At 43.0% G+C, this 12,634-nt stretch overlaps 1 protein-coding gene across 1 annotated transcript in view; it reads right to left on the bottom strand.

Moving 5' to 3' along the window:
* KREMEN1 (kringle containing transmembrane protein 1) overlaps positions 1–12,634 on the bottom strand; it is a gene marked incomplete at its 5' end in the record, with an annotated part of 56,908 nt that overhangs the window by 41,494 nt on the left and 2,780 nt on the right. Inside the window, 2 exons of the mRNA XM_081037790.1 lie at positions 2,294–2,385; positions 6,301–6,463. Coding sequence (XP_080893916.1) covers positions 2,294–2,385; positions 6,301–6,463 — 255 coding nt within the window. The remainder of the gene's footprint in view (positions 1–2,293; positions 2,386–6,300; positions 6,464–12,634) is intronic.

Below are 12,634 nucleotides of genomic sequence, written 5' to 3'. Positions count from 1 at the left end.
TCTGATCATGTCACAGACCTTTTCCTGTATGAGAAGTTCAATGCTAATCATGAATAGTGGGCTTCACACACTGGTTTAGTATTATTCATGAAAATTATGACTCCACATCCAGAAATAGGACAAAACTGGCCTAAAATAGGCAGGCTATATCTTGGATGAGTCCACCAGGCAATTACCAAGGTTTCTTGCTGCAAATATCACGGGACGTTTTCTCAGCTATGTTAATTAGACACACTAGATACACAGTGTTCTGTCAGACTCAAGGTCTGAGGCTCAGCTTGATGGGCAACTCTGGGGCCCACAGGGTGAACGGAAGGGTTTTCCAAAGAACCAAAGCTAGACACTCCCCCAAACTAGGTGCTCCCCAGTTCTCATTCCCAACTTCTGTAAGTCTCCCTACCCATACCATTTCAAGGCCAGATTGAGAAGCTTTGAGAGGGTTAAACAAGGAGCCATAAGAAAAAAATGATATTTAATTTTCCTTTTTTGGAACAGCGAGGCACATCCAACAAATATTATGAATTAGAAGGGTACTAGATGGTTTGTACCATTTTGTTATAATTCTTCCTTCTGGAACTTAGTTTCAGTGACCACATGAGTCAGCTCCCACTGGCCCAAATTATATTTTATAAATGCAAGTTGAGGATTATCTTTCCAAATAAAAGTGCCCAGATTTAAATCCCCTCTTTGCCATTCCTGAGAGAATGACATAGGCTGGTACTAAAAGGCTACCTTTGTGTAGAACAAATGGACCGAGAAAAATCTGCTTTCCTTTCTCCCCCTGCCCCTTTCTTCTTTACATAACTAGAGCCAAATGAGATGTTTTTCATTTTAAAAATTTGATTAAGTAGATTGAGCAAAAGCCCTTTCTTCTGGTCTTTACTGTTAGCTCAATTCTAGGACTGAACCAAGACATACGTTGGAAGGACCCTGAAGCTAGGGCCTAACTGCCAGGTAGTGGAGACATTTGGAAGTTTAACTTATGAAAAGTGAGCACTGGGCCTGCGACACCAGTTTAGCGGCTGCCCCTTCCCCTTGAGGCATCAGAATTTAGGCTGTTGTAGTGGGCATGAGTGAGAGTCCCAGGTCCCGGGAAAACCTCCCTATTATTCTACACACACAGCCTCCGACCTGAGGCGTGAGAACAACGGGGCAAAGAGTAGGTTTAAATAACGAGGAAAAAATAACCCAGGTAGAAATCTTATGAATGGGCTGTCCTTTTCTTCAGCTCTAGGAACTGAGAACCCCTGCTCCTTTGGCATACTGAAAAAGATTATTACAAATACTACATTAGTAAACTCCTTACAGTACCATGCTTAGTTTTGGTTTCTGTACTTTAAATCTTCCCACAATATTTTCTACCTTGTTTTAAAGTATCTTTCTAAGATCCCATGCCACATTATACATCCCTTGAGGATCAGGGTATCTTTTTGCCTTTTGTACTTTGCATATAATAAACAATGAATATAGGAATGAACGAGTGAAACTTAGAAAACAGTCTTTGTAGTAAAAGGCTGAAGAAACTGGTTTTTTGGTAGTAGAAAGGGACAAGTTGTAAGTTTCCATAAAAACAATAGAACATGTTTATGCTAATGTGAGAAAAGGGCTATCGCATTGGCTTTGGAGGGTGCCTAATTAGGTATTTACTGAATACCATTTTTCAGGGGACACAGTATGTCAAATACAAATAATAAGTAGTGTCACAACTTAGCTTTATTGTCTATAAAGGGGTTCTTTATTCATTCTAAAAAAGTTCATTCCCAAAAGTACATGGTACATGGGGTGGCAGGTTAGCTCAGTTGATTAGAGTGCGAGCTCTGAACAACAGGGTTACTGGTTCGAATCCCACGTGGGCCAGTGAACTGCGCCCTCCACAACTAGACTGAAGGACAAGGACTTGGAGCTGATGGGCCCTGGAGAAACACACTGTTCCCCAATATTCCCCAATAAAGTTTATTAAAAAAAAAAGTGCATGGTACATGGTACCTTTTTTTTTCTGCCTTGCTACTGAGCTGTTGCCATGTCTATCCGTGAAAGAATCAGCATGAAAACATTAAGTAGAAGTAGAAATTCTGGTTGGGTTCATCTATCAAGGAAATGGGGTTCTGAAGGAACCAGACATTGCCATTTCTGAAAAGCCTCAACAAGAGAAGTGAAAATCCTCAGCACAGAATGGCTTCTTCTTTCACCTGCTTCATGAAATCCACCTGCCTGAACTACCTGCCCTCTGGCAGTGCCCTTCTGCTCTGCATTCTTAGTGTTCAGTGTCCTGAAACCTTCATTAGAGTCTTACTCTGGCAAGCAGGTATCTCGCAGTACTTCCAGTAGACACCATCTTCGTGCTCTGCCACATAACACCAGGGGCTCACATCTCCATCTGGGTTTCTGTTGGAGAAAAGGACACACTAGTGACATTTCCGTTGTTTTAAGTCAACTGGCTCATTGCTTTTGTTTTACCAAAAAGCCCTGCTTCCGCTTCTGTTATTTCTAATAATTAGTATGTACCTCAATGCCACTGCTTAGGAAGAAGAAATAATTGGTAGTATCTATCCACTCTGACATATACTTTGGAGTTTGGGGGTGGGAGCGTAGGGGAGCAATGAGTAAGGTGGTATATGTTGACACAAATTCACTACAGAGTAACCAGGACAATTGACCAATTAACAGATCATGACAAGCAGCACTGGCACCTTAAGTGTAAACACAGCAATTCCCATGGCTGAGAGAGCACAGCTGTCCTCCATACTGCTAATAATAATGGGAATGACGCAGTCAGGATGGCAATTTGGTGATTAGAGTCAAAGGCCCTCAAAAATATGCAAACCCCTTTTAGATGGCAATTTGTCCTTTATTACTTTATTCCAAGGCACTCTTTTCTTACAAAGACTTTCATCACAGCGTTTTTATAATTCAAAAAAAGTTAGAAACAACAATTAAGGATTGGTTAAATAAATGTGCTTGTCATATAAGGGAATGCTAGGCAGCTAGTAAAAATGTGGTGTAGAGACACATTTATGAATATGGAAAGATATTCACAATGTCTTGTTAGGGTTTTTAAAAGGTAGTTCTAAACCATGATGGATGACACAATCCCATTATTTAAAAAGACATATTTAGGGAAGGATACACACCAAACCCTTGAAAGTATTTATCTCTGGATGATGGGACTATCGGTCATTTTAACTTTTTTTTCTTTTCTGATTCTCTTTATTTTCTTATTTCTTCTACAATGAATACCGACTGTGTAATTTTTAAACAATAAAATAAAATTCACATAATAGACTCCACTGATAAGCTTTCACCAGGATCGGGCTGGCCAACTTACGTTTGATAGAAAGTGCTACCTCAAAATACTAACTTCTCAGAAAATTCTGAAGAAAACTATGCCAAAGAGTTTCAGTCAGAACATACAACCTTATAACCCTGGAACCAACTTCTAATATAGCAATAATATTTTAAAAGATTTATTTCACATTTCTAAATGAGTGGCTAGGAATAAATGCCCTTTAAGGTCTTTTCAACTCAGAGATGCCATGATAATAATGGGCAACACCACTGAAACAGACCAAAAAAAAAAAAAAAAAAAAGGCAGGGGTTACTGGACACACAGAATAGCCTCGTTTTCTCTTCACTGCTTACCAAGCTCCCTTTATTTAGACTCAGAATATTGGAAACCTGACACTCCAGTTAGGCCGGAAATGGGCATAAAAACCCAGCAGCCAGAGCTTTGGATCAACCCCTATCAGGCCTGAGAGGGATAAGCCTATTGTGTGGCCCAGAAGATAAGCTGCCCTAAAATACAAAGGATCCTTTTATTTTTTTGTGCCCAAAGGCAGGTGCCAGCGCCAATTCTGCTCTTCCCTGGTCTCTCGGCCTTCCCCTCTAATCCAGATACGTGGAGCCCAGAGACTTGTGTTCCCATCACTCGCCATCTCTCAGACATCTCAACTGTGATGGATCTGGAAACATCACACAAGACAAACATAGTGTCAGATGTCAGCTGAGAAATCAAAGTAGGAGAACTTGTACAAAGCCCTTCTTTAAACAGTATTTCACTGTCATTTTCCTCCCTCTATTCAGTGTTTAGCTTTGATGTAGTATTTGGTAAAGATCTTAGAAAACAACTGTTTATTATCAATGTCAAAACCACTCTGAAAAGCATCAGGATAGCTTAATAGAGAAGAAGCAAATTCATCTCTGACTTCACTGCCGTGCTAAAAACAAAAGGCCCAGACTCTCTGATGTGATAACAATCAACAATTTCAGCTTCCTTTTTCTGAAGCATAAACTGGTAGATCAGGTCTGGTACATTCCATCAAATCAAAGCAGGAGAGGGCTGCAGCTGGCTAGGGCTAAGGAAGAAGATGGTTGTCCCCGGCTGTCACTGTTCTCTTAACGGATATTTACTAGTGCATTTCTGGGAGCCGATGGGGAGAACTGTGTGCTAATGTATAAGAAAAGATTTTTTTTCCATATAAATTTAATCTATTTGGAAATTTCAAATTTACCTTCAAGTCAGACCTAAAAACAGGAGCTCTTCTGAGAAGATATGCTTGATAGAAAGCAACAGAATAATAGAATAAACCAGTAACCCACCACGAAGAGATACTTTCGAAGAACAATATAAGTAACTACATAAAAACGAAAAACAAACACTGGGTTCTCTTCCTAACACAGCTATTCCTATGAATAGAAAAACTAGGGGAAGGAAATAAACCTGAAATGGAGTGGGGTTAAATTTTTAATTATACAAAAAAAATTTTTAAAGAACATATATAGCTTTTAAAATAAAATGTGAAAGAATTACTTAATGAGCACGTGTATTTTTAGCAATAAAACATAAAAGACAGCAAAATGAGAAGTAGCACATATACAAATTGTTACTCTGGGAAGTGGGGCTTGGTGAAAAGGATTAGGGGGGAGGGGAGAAGGTAAAATGGGGAACTTTATTTAAACAATATATGTCTGTAGTTTTTGAGATTTTTTTTTTTTTTTTTGGAAAAGCTTTTAATACTTTTATAGCCACAAACTGAAAAATAATGCAACACAATTACGAGGGAATGGCCAGTTGGGACAAATTAGGGAAGAGGTGAAGGAAAGAGCTGACAGCACAGCGATAAAGGACTGCAGGCCTGATGACTTCAAGACGACCACAAGGGTTCTCAAGTGTTAGCAAAGGTATGTAGGGAGGGCAGAAGGTAAACAGTGTGGACTACCCAGTGAAGGCGTAAATATGTTGGCTCAGCTGGGTCAACAGTGCCATGGTTGAGATTCTAACATATTGCAGGAACTGGGGATACCATGGGTAGCTCAAGTGAAACTCAGCAATCATTTTCCCCAGTTCCAACGGCTCAAGAGGCTCTCTGCATCTGTCCTAACAATAATTAAATTGAACGCATTGCTGAACCATGAGTCATGTTACCAGGATCTTGGGTATAAATAGTTAAAACAAAGCTATCACCGAAAGGGCTTAGAACTTCTGCTTTGGGCCTTATGAAACAGTGCTTCTTAAGTTGTGTTGGATCCTTGATACCTGAGAATCTGATCTAAGCCATGGATCATCTACCCAGAAAATCTCAAGGACACATTTGAAGCATCATGGATCTCAGGTGAAGAACGCCTGCTAGAGTCAGACAGGAGGTGAAAAGCCAAGAAACACCTTAGTCTACTGACAGGAAGGAAATAGCACAGATCTGATGGCGGCAGCTGCTCCCAGAGCAAGTTATCCTGGCCTGGCAGAAAGTAGGATCATGCAGGGCAGCTTTTTTGTGCTAAAAAACAGAGGGAGGTTTGGACCACTAATGGCGCTCTGCTTGACCACGACATCACAGCAGCTTAAGAAGCTTTGCTATAAATGTCTAACTATTACATTGTTTTGTACACCCGAAACTTTAAAAAAAAAAAAAAAAGAAGAAAAATAAAAAAGAAGCTTTGCTGTTTGTGTATTGCCCACTGGTGGAAGGGCCAACTAAGAAAACCCTCCCCAAAAGACACGCAAGTGATCAGACAGGAAAGCAAAGCACTGAAATCCAGTATCAAAGCACCTCATTGAAAAGAGTAGTAGACTGTGTCTGTGTGTGTGTGTATGTGTGTGTGTGTGTGTGAGAGAGAGAGAGAGAGAGAGAGAGAGAGAGAGAGAGAGAGAGAGAGAGAGAGAGAGATTTTTAAAATAGTGACAAGAAAGGCCTTCTGACTTGGCCTACAGGAGACAGATGCTTTCCCTAGTTGTGAGCAAGGTTGGAAAGAATTAGAAGAGGAGACCAAAGATTTTTTTTTAAGTACGGTGAGGCCTCATCTTACCTGCAATAGTTATGCTCGCCCAGGCCCCCCTCCCCGTTGGGGTATTTCAGAGTGTTGTATGGATGCTGGAAAGTCTCGTTCCAGAACAGACATGGCTTCCCGCCTTGTAGTGCCGTCCAGTTCTGCGTTCCCCTATAATCTGCACCATTGGCTGTGAAACATTCTAGGAGAAAGAAAAGACAGAGCAAACTAATTTTCTGGCAACATCCATAGTCTCCTCCCTCTCTGGTTGATGTTTCATTTGTTTTGTTTGGACCCAGCTGGAAATGGATAGTGTCTTGCTAGACCCTGGGCACAGCGAAATTAACATGGCTAGGGCTGAGTAAATCTGAAACGAGGTACCCTCCAAACACCAGGCTAATCTTGGCACCAGCTTGTCCACAGACACTAGAACATTTTCCCTTAAAGTATACAGATCCCAAAGAGGATACAAACAGGGAGCTGAAATGTATTGAAGCCCATCAAGTGAACCAGGAAACCCCCAAATCCGGGAACAGTTGGTAACAGCCATCCACGAGGAATGCTGGGTGCTCGGAGGGGGTCACGGCTCTCGCCAGTGTCTCTGTGTGGTAACTAGAACCAGGTCACCAGCTGTAACTGAGCTCTCCCCTACAGTCTGAAAGGCTGAACTGACACTTGGATTTAATAAGACCATCGGATACAGCAACGCTTTGGAATCCCAATCACACAAGTCTGGGAATGACTCACATTCCCTGGTAATGAAGAACAGTCCTCCCCACGCTGTTTGAGATAGAGGTGCAACAAAACAGACAGTCAGCAGCACGGAGGAAGGGCTGAGTTGGCATTTTCTCTCACTTCTTTCTGAAATTCCTTCCCAACAAGACACACTGAACGTGGTCTCGGGTCCATTTTGTACAACGACAAAATTCGTGCAGGTGCAACAGTATGCTTCTAAAATCTGCTTCTCAGACTTTGGGGGATGGGAAGTGAGGCGGATAGGATTTCCCCCCACATATTGCATGCATTAAATTCACAGAAGTTCATGAGAAAGGCACAGTACAAAGAGCAATTTTTAAAAATTAGCCTAGTTGAAGCTGACAGATAGAAGCACTTCAAACACTTCTTTAAGATGTATCACTGGGAACCTGACCATCTGGGAGAGTTACACTCACATTCTTAGCTTTATCTCTTTCCTTCTCCTGGCATGCGCGGACCTACGACTTCCGGGACGCAGGACTCCTGTTGCACTGCATTTACCGACTCCCGCCTAAGCACGCGCAACACGAGCACAGCTAGATTCTGGAAGACAGCTCTTCTAATATTTAAAACATCTATCCACAAACCATCTCTCTCCCTGTACCCCTTCCCGCCCCACTATCTGGGTCCTGTGTTTTGTCTGAAATAGCACGGTTTTATGGACAGCCAAAAGAGCCTGGAATTCCAGGCTGCACAGAATACCCCAGTAATGTATCGTGTTTGGTGTGACATTCATATGGTATGACGTGCGACTTATCTATCATGTACCACGACAACCAAACCCTCTACCGAGAGTGTGCATAAGTAAAAAAGTTCAACGGTAATTGAAGCAGGCAGGAAAGCAAGCCCTGGCTTGGCGTCCTGGACCTGCTGCTGACCAGCTGTGTGACCTTGGACGATTCAAATCACCATCATCACACCACTGCTAATGCTTACAGAGTGTTTTACCATGTGCCAAGCTCTGTTCTTAGTGCTTTACAAATATCAGCTCACCACCAAACCAGTGAGGAAGTCTCTTAATGCTGCCATTTCACAGGTGAGGCAACCGGGGCACTCAGTAGAAGCCCCTTGGCATTGCTTTTCCCATCCTCTCCCTCACTCCACCTCCCACTCATCAGCAAGTCCTGTTGACTTTCTTCAAATACGAGGATATGCCCTGAAACCTTGTCCTCTCCATCTTGGGTGCCACCATGTTAGTCCCCTTTGCCGTCAGAGGACAATACAGCCTTCGGGTCTCACAGCTTGTGCTTTGATGCTTCTGCAATCCATTGACCTCACACACAGAGCTCAAAGTTCACAGGGACACCGGTGCACTGAGAACAAAACCCAAACCCTTCATCCTGGTCTGTAAAGCCTCCGTGATGTGGCCTTGGGCACCCCCTCCAGCCACACCCCAATCGTCCCCTAGTCACTTGCTGGGCTCCAGCCATACGGTGCTTTTCATTCCGTAAACACACCACACTATTTCCAGCCCGAAATGTTCTTCCCCTAATACTTGCCATGGCACACTAAACGTTGCCTCCTCAGAAAACCCTTCCCCACCATCTCCACTATTTTTCTACCCTTCATTTGTTCGCTTCATGGCAATTATTATCACCTGGATTATATATGATCTGCTAGAGAGAGAGAAAGAAAGAGGGTGAGTGAAACCCCCAGCTTCAAAATACATCCAGAATCCAGCCACTTCTCACCACCCTTCAGCTACCAGCCTGGTCCAGGCCGTCCTTCTTTCTGGCCCATTTTCTCCAGTAACCACCTAACTGGTTACCTCTCTACAGTTTTTCCTCCACCCAGCAACTAGACGGTTCCATTAAAAGTCAGATTGCGTCATTTCTCTGCTCAAAACCTTCCAGTGGCTTCCTCTTATGTGAGAACAAAAGCCAAAATCTCATCTATATAACCCTCAAAACCTCCCATGTCCTGGCCTTGCCAGCTTCCTCCTGCTCTGCATTTCCCACCCACCCTTCTCCAGGCACTCGCCCTAGTCCAGCCACACATTAGAGGAGCTGCCTCCCAGTTCCCCAGGGACTATAAGGGTGTGTATACCACACCAGAGCTCTTATCCAACCCCAGAGTTAGAGAAGGACCTGGGAATATGTATTTGTAAAAAGCTGCCCAGGCGATGAATAACTATTTGTAAAAAGCTGCCCAAGTGATTCTGTTAAGTAATCAGGTTTGGGAACCACTAAACTGGATGATTGTAAGAACATCAAGCCAATCTGTGGCAATTACTAGAATTTTAATTGCTATGTGTTATTACATTTTTTTCTCCCATGAAAAGCGGTTGAGGAGTGGCCCAGGAGCCAGAAATGCAGGCCTTAGCAATCGACAGCAACCTGGAGACTGGTGGGGTAAGTGTTCCCACAGGCTGACAACTTGAGTTGTAACACAAAAGAACGTGACAGCCATCCACACAAGTGTCAGTCCTCCTAAATGGAAATGAGATGGCATCTGAGAGAGGGAATGGGAAAGTGCAGGCTTGTTTGCTTGTCTGTTTCTCCCAGACCCAATCTTGTTCTCAGCTATGCTAGGGAAACTGAGGCAGTATACCAGATTTTATGATTATTTTTGAACAGACTTGTCCAGTGTATGTCAATTGTGGGAAAATGCAAGAAAAAACAAACTTGAGTATTCTAAAGTTCTGCGTGCATCTTGATTTCATCAGAATACTAGGGTGTGGTACTAGGTAATGAGGGCTCTGCCTCTCTTAGTTTCTACTGCTATGAAACTGACATAAGCTTTGGCCAGATAGGCAAGGAGTGGCTTAAACCAATAAAACATAAAATATCACAGGGCCAGCTGGATATTTATGCATTTGGTGAAAGAGAATAAGCAACGGCAATAGATCCGGATGTTATTAGTTAATTCATTCAACAAATAGTCAGCCAATACTTACTATGTGCCTCGCACTGTTCACAGCACTGGGGCTACAGTGGTGAACGCCGCATTCATCGAGCTTACGTGCTCAAGGCAGACACGCGCATAATAACCTGATCAAAGTTAACAGCAGATAGTGAGAAGGGCTACAAGGGAAAATGGAGTGAGGTTATGAAGATTGAATGGTGGGGGTTCTTTTGGACAGGATGGGGCAGGAAAGGCCTGGAGAGGAGGAGAAGTTTGAGCAGAGATGTGGATAATGGGAGGAAGCAAACCAGGTAAATGATGTGGGAAGAGCATTAATGGTAGAGGGCACAGCAATTGCAAAACCCCTGCAAGCAGCACGTGCTTGGCAGACATGGGGAACTGTGAGGCAGCTCCTCACGTGTGGCTGGACTAGGGCGAGTGACTGGAGAAGGGTGGGTGGGAAATGCAGAGGAGGAGGCGGGCAAGGCCAGGACATGGGAGGTTTTGAGGGTTAAATTAATGAGTTTTTGGCTTTTGTTCTCACGTGAGAGGAAGCCACTGGAAGGTTTTGAGCAGACAAGTGACATGATCTGACTTACCTTTTCATAGAACCGTCTAGCTGCTGGGTGGAGAAAGAAGTGTACAGAGGCAACCAGTTAGGTGGTTATTGGAGAAGATGGGCTAGAAAGAAGGACGGCCTGGACCAGGCTGGGCAATGAAGGGTGGTGAGAAGTCGCCGAATTTTTGATGTATCTTGAAGTTGGGGGTTTGGGTACAGGGTCTGAGAGAAAGAGGAGTCAGGTACCACAGCAGGGATTTTATTAACTACAATGGGGAGAATCCAGGAGGGACAGTGTATGTTGGGGTGGAATCAAGGGTTTGCTTTTGGGTCGGTTAAGTTTGAGATACCTTTGAGAAAACTGAATGGAGATACAGAGTAAGCAGATTGTTAGATAAGCAGATTGGAGTTGAGGAACGAGGCCGAGGCTAGAGCTAGAAACGGGTGGTAAACAGCACTTTGGTGTAGAGAGAACAGGATTACTGCGTATGGAGAGAGAAGATATCCGGGGCTGAGCCCTGGCGCCCTCCAACATTTCAGGCTTGGAAAGAGGGGGGCCTGGCAATGACAACTGAGAAAGTGCAGCCTAGGAGGTAAGAGAAAAACTAAGAAAGTGCATGGGTCTTGGAAGTTAAGGGAGAAGGTATTTCGAGAAGGAAGGAATAATAAACTGTGAAAACTGAGACACCTTTATTTCCTCCGTCTTCTCTGGCTAGATCCCAATTACTTCACAGAATTCATCTGTTTGACCCCACCTCTCCATCGAAAAACTCCAAATCTTTTGTTTTGGGGATTGAATGAAAGTAGCGCTTAAGTTAAAAATAAGCCTGACAGAAACTTAGTAATACAGCAGAAAACTTCCTTTGTAAAATCTTCCAAGACTGGCATCAAACCACTGAGAGAATTAATTCTATTTTTCCACGTTGGCAATTCTTCATCTTTTCCCTGATCACCGAAGTTCTCCAAAGTATTTCTTTTAAAAATTGGAGATGCTAGTTTTATTAAAAGCTTTAGGGTATACAAACCCTCTGTTGAGAATCTTGAGGCATGGTTTTGTGCAAACCGACTATTTTCTGTAGGACCTGCTACTGTATGAAGGTATGGAGGTCTTTCCCCTGGTAGTAAGATCTGAGGGCAAAGACTATGTTGGGGTGAAAAAGCTCAATACTCCTTCATGGCTAATAAAAGGTAGCTAGAGTTTTTCCTCGTAAAACTATTATTGTTCCTCGTGCTTGGAATTGAAAAGACGGATTGACCTGATTGCATATATATTCTATAGTATTTGTACCTCAAATACCATAGGATCTCACATACTCACATGCTGTACGTAAAATTATTTGAAGATATCAATCAATGGAGAGGCATGGCCTACAGAAGACCTAGAAATATTTCCAAGTATATTCACCACATTACAATTTGCAAAGTCAGTCCTGCTACAATTCTGTTTAATCAGGCTACCATCAAGATAGAAAAAATACATGTGGTTTAATGACTTAATGGGCAATCGTGTAACAGTTTACAAATTGCACATACTAGAATAGAGGATTGCAGCTTGTACCTTGTAAAGAGACAATGGCTACAGAGCCACGAGAGGCTTGGACTCACACTAATACAGCTGCCTGACTGCAGAGGTTAGCATCACCTCTCTGTCAGGATGGGAAAAGCACTCGGGGTCAGGAAAGAACCCTGATGAGCGAGAGCTCTGCTCTGACCTGGCTCTGACTTGGCCGCTCTCGGATGCCTTTGTGCACAGCACATGCTTTTTGCAACTCAAGTTTCTTTATCGCTGAAATGAACGGGGTTGACTAGATCAGGAATCCTAGTGATTTTAGGTACGTGCACAGATCTCTTGGAGAATCAGTTGAAAGAAAGGGACCTGCTCCCCAAACAAATATGATATACACAACATTGTACAATTTCAGAAGTGTTCACGGAGCCCCGGAAGCCCTTCTCTGCAGCCCAAAGATCCATTAACTTTAAAGACCCCCTGAACAAGTGATAGCTACAGAACACACACACACACACACACACACACACACACACACACGGAACTTTACAGGATTGAATATTTAATTTCAAGGGTTATGAAGTAGTTTAAGCCAAATACTTTTCTGTACGGAAAACTTCTAGCAACAATGTGGTACACTACAGAAATCACATTAGGGGCCGCAGTCAGACCTCAGCATGGCAGACACTCAGCTAACCTCTGTGAGC

Source organism: Rhinolophus hipposideros (assembly GCF_964194185.1).
Source record: "Rhinolophus hipposideros genome assembly, chromosome: 24".
Lineage (NCBI taxonomy): Eukaryota > Metazoa > Chordata > Mammalia > Chiroptera > Rhinolophidae > Rhinolophus > Rhinolophus hipposideros.
Note: the sequence above shows the minus strand (reverse complement) of the source record. Positions and strands in the feature narration are given on the sequence as shown.